This window comes from Syngnathoides biaculeatus, chromosome 10 (genome assembly GCF_019802595.1).
Source record: "Syngnathoides biaculeatus isolate LvHL_M chromosome 10, ASM1980259v1, whole genome shotgun sequence".
Taxonomy (NCBI): Eukaryota; Metazoa; Chordata; class Actinopteri; order Syngnathiformes; family Syngnathidae; genus Syngnathoides; species Syngnathoides biaculeatus.
In genome coordinates, this window is record NC_084649.1 from 19,063,577 (window position 1) to 19,077,680 (window position 14,104).

At 45.0% G+C, this 14,104-nt stretch overlaps 1 protein-coding gene across 2 annotated transcripts in view; it reads right to left on the bottom strand.

Moving 5' to 3' along the window:
• Positions 1 to 13,479, bottom strand: part of LOC133507732 (voltage-dependent calcium channel subunit alpha-2/delta-2-like) — a 35,948-nt gene extending 22,469 nt beyond the window's left edge. For both annotated transcript variants that reach the window (XM_061833084.1, XM_061833085.1), the window contains exons 1-5: positions 13,073 to 13,479; positions 5,566 to 5,647; positions 2,603 to 2,719; positions 2,338 to 2,397; positions 100 to 144 (exon numbers count right to left, since the gene is read on the bottom strand). In XM_061833084.1, the coding sequence (XP_061689068.1) occupies positions 100 to 144; positions 2,338 to 2,397; positions 2,603 to 2,719; positions 5,566 to 5,647; positions 13,073 to 13,191 (423 nt within the window). In that variant the 5' untranslated portion in view covers positions 13,192 to 13,479. The remainder of the gene's footprint in view (positions 1 to 99; positions 145 to 2,337; positions 2,398 to 2,602; positions 2,720 to 5,565; positions 5,648 to 13,072) is intronic.
• Between the last annotated feature and the right edge of the window lie 625 nt (positions 13,480 to 14,104).

Here is a 14,104-nt window from a genome sequence, read left to right on the forward strand (position 1 = left end):
GTTAAGCTAAGTGTTTCTCAGTATGACGCTGCTCTACTACACCACAGCAAACTGCAACCGATCGCATATTGCACAAATATCTCGCGCACGATGACTCACGTGATCCAGCTCTGCCTTTGAATCGTAATAAGCCATGTCCAGCTCCTGGGAACACACAAAAGACGTATGGAAGGCACTTTAAACACATCAACATCGTCCAAAAGAAAACACATCTCAAAGTATTATCATAGGAATTATTAGATCATTACAATATTTAAATAAACGCATTAAAATAAATGATTGTGAGCAGTGACAAACGCCTATCGAACAAAGTGTTTCAAATGAAGTATTTGTTGCTTAATGCTGCCATCTTTTTTCTTTCATCTTTCATTTTTGCCATCTGTTCATGTTTTTTTTTTTTTTTCAGAGCCCTAACATAATTTAGAATAAGCGTGGCATCTTCTCAGAGGCTGGTATGTTTCTATTTTTAGACCACATTCGATCTCTGAAGATTTTTTCTTTTTTCTTTTTTTTTTTTTTTAAGTTCCGAGCCTTTCGGCGGCAGCGGCGCTTGAAGAGACGGTACGTGAATAGATTCTGCAAAAACTGATCGGCAGCACATCGAAAGTCCTTGAATGCAATGTTTGTCGGGAGTGGGTCCCAAGTCAAAGGAGCAAAGAAAAGCAGGACTTCTTTAACTTTACTGAGCTATGCTGAACTTTTTTTTTTTTTAATATTACATCCTATGTAAGATTAAAACAATCTCACAACACACCACCAAGTACAAATGTCACCAAAAATATATATGTACCACTAAAATGATAATGAATTCATCTCAATATACTTAGGTGAAATATTGAGGAATTCTGAGGAATACATAAAGTTGGTGTATTTTGATGAAGTTGAGATTACAATCTGTGTTTTTGCACTCGCGCATATCTAAAACCTTTTTATTCGTATTTGGAAAAGGTCTAAAGTCAATTCTGAAGCGATCCAATTCCATACATTAAAAAAATCCATATTAGAACTATCCATCCATACATCCATTTTCGTTGCCGCTTATCCTCACGGGGGTCGCGGGGAGTGCTGGAGCCTATCCCAGCTGTCAACGGGCGGGGGAGGCAAGGTATACCCTGAACTGGTTGCCAGCCATTCACAGGACACATCGAGACGAATAGTCGCACTCACAATTCCACCTTGGGGCAATTTAGAGTGTCCAATTAATGTTGCATATTTTTGGGATGTCGGAGAAAACGGGAGTGCCCGGAGAACTGTCAGGAAATTTCGTTCTCTTACAATTTAGGTATAATAGTTCTAATATAGGCGGCACGCTGGGTCAGCTGGGATAGCGTTTGTCTCACAGTTCTGAGGTCCCGGGTTCAATCCCGGACTCCCCTGAGTGGCGTTTGCATGTTCTCCCCGTACCTGGCTGGGTTTCTTCCCACATCCCAAAAATGTGCAACGTTAATTGGACACTCTAAATTGCCCCTAGGTGTGATTGTGACGATGGCTGTTTGTCTCCACGTGCCCTGCCATTGGCTGGCAAGCAGTTCAGGGTGTACCCCGCCTCCTGCCCATTGACAGCTGGGATAGGCTCCAGCACTCCCCGTGACCCTCGTGAGGATAAGCGGCAAAAGAAAATGGATGGATGGATCTTAGCTGGTCAACACTGCCGGTGAAATGACTGAAACAAATTGGATGCTCATTTGCTAGTGAAAGCGCCAAAGTAGCAAAACCACCTCCAGGAGTTCCGAAACTGTATGAAATTACAGAACTCGGTGATTGTCACAGTGTGGTACGGCGGTACACGGCGCCACTCGCGGTACACGGGCTTCCTGGAATGGTGCCGAAAGAGTCCCCGAATGCATATATCGAATCAACTGATGATGACAAGCAAATGAAAAAAAAGTAGAGAATTAAAAAATTTTTTTTTTTTTTAGATGATACAAGCAGTGGACTATCTTATGGAAACTGCATACAGTGGCTCACATAAAACATATATTGTCCATCCCTTTTCTTTGCCACTTATCCCCAGGAGGGTTGCGGGAGTGCTGGAGCCTTTCCCAGCTGTCAACCCTGAACTGGTTGCCAGCCAATCGCAAGGCACATCGAGATAAACAACCATTGGCACTCACATCACACCTAGGGGCAATTTCGAGTGTCCAATTGATGTTGCATGTTATTTGGATGTGGGAGGAAACCGGAGCGCCTGGAGAAAACCCACGCAGGCACGCAGACAACATGCATACTCCACACCGGAGGGTACGGGATCGAACCGCGGACCTCAGAACTGTGAGGCCAACGCTTTACCAGCTGCACCACCGTGTCGCCATATTGTGTCATGCAAATGACATTTACCTTGATGCCATCCTGCCAGGGATGCTCCAGCTGGAGCCGTTCAGCCTCACTGGCCAACCTCTGTGGAAACGCAACATGTAAGTCACCAGATTGCAAACAATTTCCCAGTAAAAAGTCTTCAATATTATTTGCGTAATAAATCGAGACATATGAAGACTGAAATAGCGAGACATCCTTAACTTTTTGTCTTTTGCCAATGTTACACTCTCTTTTTTTTTTTTTTTTTTTTTTCCCCGAACTGGTTGTGAGTCATAAAGGGACCTACTTCGAGAGCCTTGCGCTTCTTCGCCAGAAGTTTCTCGATATCCGAAGCCACCTTCTCCACTATCTTCCGAGGCTGATTCTTTACCAGACTGAAGCGTCGTCTTTCTTCGTTGTAGATCTGCGAAGCATTTTCACAAAGTACATTCTATTATTTATTCAAAATCTTCCTCTTTAGCGCCACAAAGCCTCTTCTGTACTTTAAATTGGGAACAGTCGCTGCTTTCATGTACGTCGTCTTTTCGCGCGTTCTTTGAGGAAGTCGTCACAGAGGAATTCCACGACTCCCGATTCTACAACCCCAATTCCAAAGAAGTTGGAACGCTGTGTCAAAAGTAAAGTAAAAAAAAAAAAAAAATACAATAATTTGAAACCTATACTCAGTTGAATACGCTACAAAGACAAGATATTAAATGTTCAAACTCATGAATATTTTTGTTCTTTGCTCTGCAAATATGACCTCATTTTGATTTTAGCGCCAGCAACACATTTCCCAAAAAGTTGGGAGCGGGGCAATAAAAGACTGTGACAGTGACAAAAATGTTTGGAACATTCCACAGGTAAACAGGTTAATCTCAAAAATTGGTATAAAAGAAACAACCCTGAAAGGCTCGGTTGTTTGGCAAGGTTCAGCATTTTGTCAACAACTGCGCGAGCAAAAATTTAAAAACAATGTTTCTCAACGTACAACTGGAAGGAATGTAGGGATTTCATTATCCACGGTCGAAACATCATCAAAGGATTCTGAGAATCTGGAGAAATGTCTTCATGTAAGCAGCAAAGCTGAAAACCAACATTAATACCGATGACTTTTGATCCCTCAGCTGGCACTGCATCAGAAACCCGGATCATTGTGTAAAATTCAGAAAAAACTTTGTTGCTACGTCTATACAAGAAAGTTAAAACACTACCATACAAAGTGAAACCCATGGATTAACAGCATCCAGAAACAGCGCCGATTTCGACTCATCCCGACTTCATCTGAGATGGACTGACGATACGTGGTAAATTGCTGTGGCCTGATAACTACAAAAACTGGTTTTGGAAATCATGGACGTCGTGTCCTTTGGCCCAAAGAGGAGTAGAATGTGTGACTTACCCGTGTATTTACACACGATTAACGGTGATATCTAAATACTGGTTTTGAGCAACATATGCTGCCATCCAAGCAACATTTTTTTTCAGGGACTCCCCTGATAGCAAGACAATGCTAAGCCACATTCTTCTTGTGTTATAATAGGGTTAGTGGGTTCATCGCGAAAGAATGTGAGTACAAGACAGACAGGAAATAGGATGGAGACTCCAGACTGTTGAGCAGCTTTATTGAACACTTGGCCAATAAAGCTGATTCTGATTCTGGAGTCGTACATCAAGCAAGATTGGGAAGGAATTCCACCAACAAAGCTTCGAAAATGTGTGTCGTCAGTTCCCATTTGTTAAAAGGAAAGGTGAGGAACATTCAAAATTAGCACATATTTGTGTTTGAAATATAAATATCTCGTCTTTGCGGTGTATTCTATTGAATACCGGTAGCAAGGGATTTCCAAATCATTGCATTCTGTTTTTTTTTTTTTTTTATTGTACGCTTTAGACAACACGAGAACTTCACTGGAGCCGGCCGGGCTTTGTGTGTGTCGCTTCTTCAACCTCCTCCACATCTTCGTCCGCACCGAGGCGAGCGCGGAGGAATTAATGAGGTCCGAATGCACAATTGCATTTCTCATCCGGGCTTTAGTGCAGGCTGCAGGCTGACCATCTGCTCGGCTGTGACACAAACAGAGAGGACACGCGCCCACGCTCCAACGCATCTTCCCCGAGCGCGCCTCCCTTGTCCCCCCCCCCTCCCAACCCCCCCACATGATCTGTCCTCCACGTTGCCAGGACTGCAGCCTCTTCCAGTCCAGCTGACACCAACGTTTCATCTAAATATAATAATTAGTTCACATGCTTCCAGGCAGCAAATACAGGCTTAGTCTTCACTGAAAGGAATCACGTGAGCGTCGAAAATTGTAATTTCATGCCCGTGTGTTTGCTCGTTTGTTTGATTCCCCCCCCCCAAAGGCTTTTCATCATTTTTCGACAACACTTCTTCCAAAAGACGGACCGCGGACGATTCCCCGCGAGATGAACAATCAGGCCGCATCAAAGGATGACCTCACGCTCTTAAATGATCTTTTACGATATGTGATTTGATCGTAAGCCCCTTCCTCTTCCCTATTGAGGAGTATCCAAAATCGGTAAAATATTGCATTTTTAAAACAACAGAAGTTCTTAAGCAATTACATAGGATATCTATTTTATGTAAAGTGCAACCGTTATATTATTGGATGTTTATTGTTCTGTTAAGACTATCTGAAGCAAAAAAAAAAAAAACAAAATGACGAAAAGGTTACATTGTGTCATTATCCATCTGCACTTATTTCGAATTAATGCCCAGAAATGAGTAATACCTGAATACACACACACACACATACGTACCATAATTTCCGGCCTATGAGCCGCGAATTTTTTTCATACGCTTTCAACCCTGCGGTTTATGCGGTGATCTGGCTAATTTGTGCATTTTTTTCTAACGGCCGCAATGGGGCACTCTAGCGGAAAAGGTAAGCGTGAGACCGGTGGAATATATGTGCCGAGGAAGTGACTTTTACCGGCGCGAGCATGTTATTGCCGTGTCTCGGTGATTTTTACCGGTATTTTTTATTAACCGGGACTGTTAGCGCAGCGCTAGCGTTAGCATTAGCGTTAAACTCACTGTATATCATCTTTCTTTGTAAACACCTTGTGTTTCAAAGTCGGTTTCAATGTGGGCACTTGCGGCTTTTACACGGCTGCGGCGTATGTGCGTACCAAATGGTATTTCCTTTACAAATGTACTGGGTGAGGCTTATAACCAGGTGCGCTCCGTAGGCCGGGAATTACGGTATATATGTATGTAGTACATAAAGAGTATGGGAGGCCACTCACCCCTTTCAGCTGCTGAGCTCCGCTGATGTGCTGGAAGACTCTGTCAATCTCCTGCTCGATGCGACTGGCCCAGTGCATGATCCTGCGGATGAACATCAGAGCCTGACCGCACCGCACGTAGTTTCTTCTCTGGGCTTGTACTCCAATTCTGTTGCACCCAAAACGTTTTCCGCAGTGCAACTGGTTCGCACGTTGCTAAATCAAGTACTGTGTGAATGTCTTTGGGTACCATTACGTCAGCTTTTGGAGTAATAACTGACTGATCAGAAGAAAAAGAGAATGTCACTAAACTGCACTGAGGGTGAACTATTAATAAATGTGAAAAGAATTATTGGAGATTTGGGTTTTAGGTTTGTTTGGGCATCTGTTGTCATAGTAAGCAGGCTACTTCCTGGTTAATGGAGGATGATGGGTAACAGAAAAACACCAGTAGGATTCCGCGGGTTGGACAAGTACCGTTTCCATGGGGGGGGGGGGGGGGGGGTAGAAGGGTGGCGGGGGGTGCAGTGCCCCCTTTCACTGGGCTTGGCACTTCCTGGGGCCCACAAACCTTGTCAGAATGATAGGATGTGACAAGGTTAGTCAGTCAAATTTTGATAGTAATGATGATTCATCCATCCATTTTCTTTGCTGCTTATCCTCACAAGGGTCGCGGGTGTGCTGGAGCCTATCCCAGCTGTCAACGGGCAGGAGGCAGGGTACACCCTGAACCCGTTGCCAACCAATCGCAGGGAACAAAGAGACAAACAGCCGCACTCGAAATCACACCTAGGGGCAATTTAGAGTGTCCGATAAATGTTGCATGTTTTTGGGATGTGGGAGGAAACCGGAGTGCCCGGAAAAAAAACCCACGCAGGTACGGGGAGAACATGAAAACTCCACAGATGCGGGTCCGGGATTGAACCCGGGACCTCAGAACTGTGAGGCCCACCCTTTCCGGCTGCTCCACCGTGCCTCCTATGATGATGATCCTTACAACACAATTCAAGTTGACTTCTGTGAAAATGGCTCCATCCGTTCATTTTCCAAGCCGCTTATCCTCATAAACACAAAACCGAGTGGTGGCCTAAGACTGTCGCAAGGTACTTTTTGTACTAATTAAGTAGTTCAGTCTTTCTAATTAACAATGCGTCTTTGTATGTGACATTTTTTGGAGCTACTGTAATTTAACACAAAGTTCTACCAAGCGTTCTAGTTTTGTAGAAGGCGGAAGATCAAAATTCAAATGGCCCTACAAGTCACGGAAATTTTCAGCAAAAAATCTTTGAAAAGGATTCAAAACTTTTCCTGTAGAGTTAAAAAAAAAAAAAAAAAATGATTTCCTTGGCGGCATGGTGGCTCAGCTGGAAAGCGTTGGCCTCACAGTCCTGAGGTCCTGGGGTCAATCCCGGACCCGCATCTGTGGAGTTTTCATGTTCTCCCTGTACCTGCGCGGGTTTTTTTTCCGGGCACTCCGGTTTCCTCCCACATCCCAAAAACATGCAACATTTATCGGACACTCTAAATTGCCCCAAGGTGTGATTGTGAGTGCGGCTGTTTGTCTCAATGTGTCCTGCGATTGGCTGGCGACCAGTTCAGGGTGTACCCCGCCTCCTGCCCGTTGACAGCTGTGATGGGCTCCAGACCCTTGTGAGGATGAGCGGCTAAAGAAAGTTGATGGATGGATGATTCTCTTTAGAAGAGGAAGGCTCACATTTATGAAATTACGATTATTTTAGTTGCTGATCATTCACCTCAATTAACTTGAAACATGCGACTTTTATAATTCCCAATTTATGAGCAGACAAATGGAAATGCGAAGCCCAAAGTCATGTGCCAGTACGAGTGGACATCTGCCACTTTTTCACATTCCTGCTGTCGTCGCTCCATTTTTGATCGCAATTCTTGTGCAAAATGGCATTTTTTTGCACGGAGCAGCGTGATATGATAACAACAATTATGCGTTTCGAAGCGGCTGTGAGAGAACAGCCAGTTTACTCGATGTGATAATGGAGGACTGCCAACACGAAAATGCTATTTTAAAAAAACAGAAAGACATTTATGTCAGGCATTATTTAACAAATGAGCATCCAAGGGGCGGCGGTTCCTCTAAAATTAGAGACGTTGATCAAAATATCTCTAAAAATGCATGAAGCCCCCGCAAGCGTTTTGAAACCCAAGCGACGCTGGATACTTAGGTAAAGGGGCTTCCGATTTAAAAAAAAAAAAAAAAAATTATTCAACACAGAAGTAAAAAAAAAAAATGATCAGTTGATGTGCTTTCTTTGCCTGTTTATTTTTAGAAGATAGCAAAAAATAAAAATAAAAAAAAATAAGCTCACAAGCTCGATCGCAATCGTTTGAACACAGACTGGCAGGAAGATTTTAGAGTTTGCTCCAAAAGGATTTGGACAGGACCATCATTATTTCTATTTCCTCACAGTCACCAACGATGTCCATCCATCCATTTTCCTTTTGCTGCTTATCCTCACGAGGGTCCCAGGGAGTGCTGGAGCCCACCCCAGCAGTCAACGGGCAGGAGTCGCGGTACACCCTAACACAATCAATCTAGGGACAATTTAGAGTGTCCAATTAATGTCGCATGTTTTGGGCATGTGGGAGGAAACCGGAGTGGCCGGAGAAAACCCACGCAGGCATGGGGAGAACTTGCAAACTCCACACGGGCGGGTCCGGGATCGAACCCAGGTCCTCAGAACTGTGAGGCCAATGCTTTACCAGCTGAGCCCACCGTGCCGCCTCACCAACAATATCCTGCAAAATTCTCTGCTCAGCTCTTGTGTGTTCTCTGTGGGTTCTACGCCATCTTCCCACATTTCCAAAACCGGCATGTTTGGGTAAAGAGTAAATTTTTTTTATAGGTATATGTCAATATTTTTATTGTCGCATTCATCCTTTGTACCTTCACGCCCACTTTTTAAAATATCGGAAGACTTGCAAGTCCGCAGCAACCAAAACAACTTGCGACGGCCATTACGGCACTAAAGAGGGCCAAATCCCTCCGGCGGGCACTTGCAACATCCGACCTCTCTTTTCTTTTCTGACATAAGAGCTCAAATACGTTCCCAAAAATTCCCTTTTGTGAGATTCGCTCCGGGCTCGGAGATGAAATATGCATAAAGCCAGCGCTAATGGTTCCTCACAGCGCACTTGTAGGCGCGTAACGAGCTCAGCCGCAGGAGACGCAATTGTTTAACGCGATAAAGTAAAGACGGTACTGTCCTTCGTAAAGACTCCTCGCGTGCTAATAAGAGTGCTTTTTAAAAAGTCTACACACCCTTCTTAAAACATCAGGTTCAAGATTAATAATTCCAAAATCTTTTCCGCTGGTATTGTAACCAACAACCTGGGGGCCTCTAAAGATGGGAAGTAACAATAAACAACTGAAATAATGTAGTTGCAAAAGTGTGCACACCCTCTTATAACTTGGTATGTGGCTGTGTTCTGAATTAACCAATTGCATTCAAGATCTTGTCTACATGGAAGTTTGCACACACCTCTGCCACCAAATAAAGTGCCTCTGATTATTCTGAAATAAACTTCAGCTGTTTTAGTAGGATTTTACGGACATTTTTGCTTAGTTTTCAACAGATGCGTGCCTTTTGAATCATAGCGCATGAAGTCATTGCAAGTGTTTACCCTTTTTAAACACGAAACGGCATAACCAGACCGCACCTTTTTTGAGGTCAAATGACAATTTCAGTTCTACGTCGACAAATAATATGAAATAAAATAAAACAGGAGGCATACAGTGATACAAAATGCCCTTGTGAATATTTCTGATATTTTTAATGTAACTGTGTCGTGTGGTCCACTGTTTATGCGGACGCTGTACAGTTGAGAGGTACACCGGTAATCAATTTAATCAATATCATGGTGGTAGAAGTGGATAAATAAATAAAAGTGGAGTTACTGTTCGTTTGCAGCAGCTTCAGCGCAAAGTCAGCGGTCGATTGCCAGATATTGATGAACTAATCGCTGGCTAATGATTCATTAAATACATAAACGTCTGCTCTAACGCATGTCGTTATCGTCTACTCCGCCGTCCTCCATCCTGCACTGCAAGAAAAAGAAGTCCACTTTTGTTGCTGTAATTTTTCACTCTGGCTAATTATCGGACTCCGATGCCAGGATTTGTAGTTCTTGCAGTTTTTTGTTTTTCCAAGGTGCATGAACTATAAATGTATGACAGCTACGGAAAAAGGCAAGCGTCATTGTAGTCCTAGCGGAGTAATGGAGAATCGTTTCCAATATTTCTCTTTGCATGAGTCACGCTACAAATACTTATCGAACTTGTCAAATAAATTCAGCAATCAGATTTGTTTCTAAACACACTATTCACGTTACGAGATAATGACAGAAAAACTTGAAGAATGGGAAATGAGGAGTACTCGACACAGGATTCTTTCATTTGATCTACTGGCGTAGCCACTTTAGTTTCCCGCAACCCTTGTGAGAATAAGCGGAATGGATGATGGATTTATCTATTTGATAAAAGGGCAGCACATTGGATCATCTGTCAAAGCGTTGGCCTCGCAGTTCTGAGGACCCGGGTTCGATGCCGGCCCCACCTGCGTGGGTTTTCTCCAGGCACTCCGGTTTCCTCCCACATCCCAAAAACATGCGCGACATTAATTGGACACTCTAAATTGCCCATAGGTGTGATTGTGAGTGCGACTGTTTGTCTCTATTTGCCCTGCGATTGTGTACCGGTTGACAGCTGGGATAGGCTCCAGCACTCACTGCGACCCTTGTGAGGATAAGCGACTAAGAAAATGGATGGATGGATGGATGGATGGATGGATGGATGGATGGATGGATGGATGGATGGATGGATGGATGAAAATTGCCCTTAGGTGTGATTGCGGCTGTGGCTTTTTGTCTCGATGTGCCCTGCGATTGGCTGGTGACCAGTTCAGGGTGTACCGGTTGACAGCTGGGATAGGCTCCAGCAATCACTGCGACCCTTGTGAGGATAAGCGACTAAGAAAATGGATGGATGGATGGATGGATGGATGAAAATTGCCCTTAGGTCTGATTGCGACTGTGGCTTTTTGTCTCGATGTGCCCTGCGACTGGCTGGCGACCAGTTCAGGGTGTACCCTGCTTCCTGCCCGTTGACAGCTGGGATAGGCTCGAGCACTCTCTGTGACCCTTGTGAGGATAAGCAGCTAAGAAAATGAATAGATGGATGGATTTTATATAACCACCTATTTTTGTAATCATTCAAAATTAGTAGGGTTGTTAACAACACTCTTCTCTGGCGTGTTAAAAGTAGAAGACATTTAATTTCATTTCACAGGGACATGAATTGTTCCTCACACCGCATTCCACGCCTTATTCATCTATCTATCTATCTATCTATCTATCTATCTATCTATCTGCAATGATTCTATTGATGATGAAATCAACTCCCCCCCAGGCTCAAAAGCTCGAATTACAAACGTGCTCCAACTGCGACTGGTCAGGAGATGAGCGGACCATCTGTCTTTTCTCCCTCCGAAGAGCCTGATTGCAGACCGCTGGAGGGAAGGGGGGCAGGGGGGGTGACATTCATGCTCAAGTCGAGGATCAGCTGTACTGTAACCGGCGAGAGGTAAAAGGTTACTAGTTGAAAGCGCAGCATTGATGTGACGAAGGAGGGAAAAAACGCTCTCACTTGAGCTGCCTTTGCCCGCACACATGCAGTATTTTCCACGGTCGGTTGCATTTAACGCATTTTAAAGTGTTTTTTTCCATGTGTCGTCATGCTTTTCCAGCGGCCCACAGCTGTAAAGGGCATTTTGTCAAGATGATAGTAGCGTGCCGTACACCGGGGGGGTCAACAACCTTTTTGAAATTGAGAGTTGGCTACGAGTGAGTCGTTCATATCAGCTCTCAAGGCGTCATTCTATTCCATCCATCCATTTTCTTTGTCGCTTATCCTCACGAGGGTCACGGGGAGTGGTGGAGCCTATCCCAGCTGTCAATGGGCAAGAGACAGGCTGCACCCTGAACTGGTTGCCAGCCAATCGCAGGGCACATATTGTGCACACACAATCACACCTTGGGGCAATTTAGTGTCCAATTAATGTTGCATGTTTTTTGGAATGTGGGAGGAAACCGGAGTACCTGGAGAAAACCCACACAGGCACGGGGAGAACATGCAAACTCCAAAGGCGGGGCCAGAATTGAACCCGGGTCCTCAGAACTGTGAGGCCAACACTTTTCCATCTGATCCACCGTGCCACCCACCATTGTATTGTTATTTTCAATTGTACACCCATTTAATATTATATATAATATTATATTTTTTTAGGCTTGGATCTGTGGATTTCAAACTTTTTACACAAAGTATCGCGTGAAAAAATACAAACTACTACAATATCCAAAATCCTCCATCATCAAAACAAGGCTGAGGTTTTATTCTTTAAAAAAAATATTTAGTATCATTTATTATTGTAAGCGGTGGAACGGTGGAGCAGCTGCTAAAGCATTGGCCTCACAGTTCTGAGGACCTGGGTTCAATCCCGTCCCCGCCTGTGTGGAGTTTGCATGTTCTCCCCGTGCCTGCGTGGGTTTTTTTTCTGGGCACTCCAGTTTCCTCCCACATCTCAAAAATATGCAACATTAATTGGACACTCAAAATTGCCCTTAGGTGTGATTGGTATTTGACTCCGTAAGCCCTGCGATTGGCTGGCCACCAGTTCATGGTGTACCCCGCCTCCTCCCCAGCTGGGATAAGCTCCGGCACTCCCCGCGACCCTTGTGAGGATAATCAGCAAAAGAAAATGGATGGATGGATGGATGGATGGATATTATTGCAAGCCACTGTAACAACCTACAGTTTGTGTGTTTGAAACTCCTTGACTGACGGAAGTTTGGCTGCCATTCTGCGCCTACGGCCCCTCTGACCACCGACCAACAACAAGTTTGTGCTTTATCGCATGGAATGTTGTCCAAACCAAGCCTCGTCTATTCTTGTGAACGTGATTATTTATTTATAGCAATTAGACAATGTTTCGTCCATCTTTTGCTCAAAGTCAGCTGGGATAGGGTCCCGATAGACGCCCGAACTGAAGAAAATGGATGAATGCCTTCTAATCCCTCAAGCGGAACGTTAATAATAAATCATCAAGAATACATATCATTGGCCTCAGAAGCAAATTTTGGCCCGTGGAGGGTTGGACGGAATCGATGCATATGAAAGATATGCAACAACAAATAAACCCACACTTGTCTGTCATGTTGAATGACATGAAAGTTGTTGCAGTGAAATGTGAATAAACGCGATGTTTTGCAGCACTGCTACAAGTGTGGGGTGGATGCAATGAAAGTCTTCGGATTGACTGGACGTGTCCATGTTTGGATTGCGAGACCAGTCCGGCTCACACTCACACACACGGCTGTCATCTCCCCCCATCACCCCCACCGTGAACAGATTACATAACCTCCTAATTGCACAACCGGGTTTGCGTTTTGCGTCAGCGAGGCGGACGAGCTCCGAAGTTGCTCCGCGGCGCCCACTTACGTGTACTGCTGCGGGAAGGTGAGCCCCTCGGAACCAGGCCACGCCGCGCCGCCGAGCATCAAGATGATCTGCAGAGATACCAGGCGGACGTCGCTGAAACACCTCCCGCCCCTCGCCATCTTCCATTCAAGTGACGGCTGGATGAGTGGATGCGAGGAAGACCCGAAAGGGAGGAAGCGAGCGAGCGAGGAGGGAGGAGGTGGGGGAAAGGTCCGGGCTGTCGAGCTGGCCGGCGTCCGGCTCAGTTTGCGGGCGAGTTCATCTCCGCGTCTTCACGAGTGGACGCGCGGGAGGAGGAAGGAAGGCTTTGGCCGTGAAGGCATCACGGGCGGTGGGAGATGCACTACAGTGTTAATGCAGCTGCCAAGACACTGCAGAGTCGCTGCTCCTGCTCCCACATACACACCACCACCACCTCCTCCTCCTCCTCCTCCTCCTCCTCCTCCTCCTCCTCCTCTTCTTCCTCCTCCTCCTCCGACACACACGAGCACACGCCGGCGCGGCCACGACACCGCTCTCTCCTCACTGGATGGACGAGGGCGCGTTCGCGTTCGCCAGGCAACAGCGGAGCATCAAGTTGATGCTTTATTTATAACTACAGGGCCACGTGGGGTTTGCATAAATTGGGATTTTTTTTTTCTTTGTAGGAAAGCTGCAAGGAGCTGCTGGGTGCCGGAAGTCAGTGAACGCAACACAAGTAATTATAATAATAATAATAATTTTAAAAAGTCATTTACAGAAGGTGAGAGAGATATGCTTATAATTGTGGTTAATATATATATTATGGGAATTCCAGTGACTTTCTCTGCTCCATGGCTCAAAAAATATCAGAAGTCCTGACCTAGATTTGAAACCAACATTCAAATATTCCAGCCATGAAAACTGTGATAATTTATTCCCAGTGTCTTCTCTCCATTTGGTAGCATTTCTCTTGGCTGCGCTGCTCTGAATGTTGATCATTTTCTACTCCAATCGGATTCCGGCTCCGAAGAGCTCTGGTGCGCAACGGCACCGGAGCGCGAAAATCTGGCA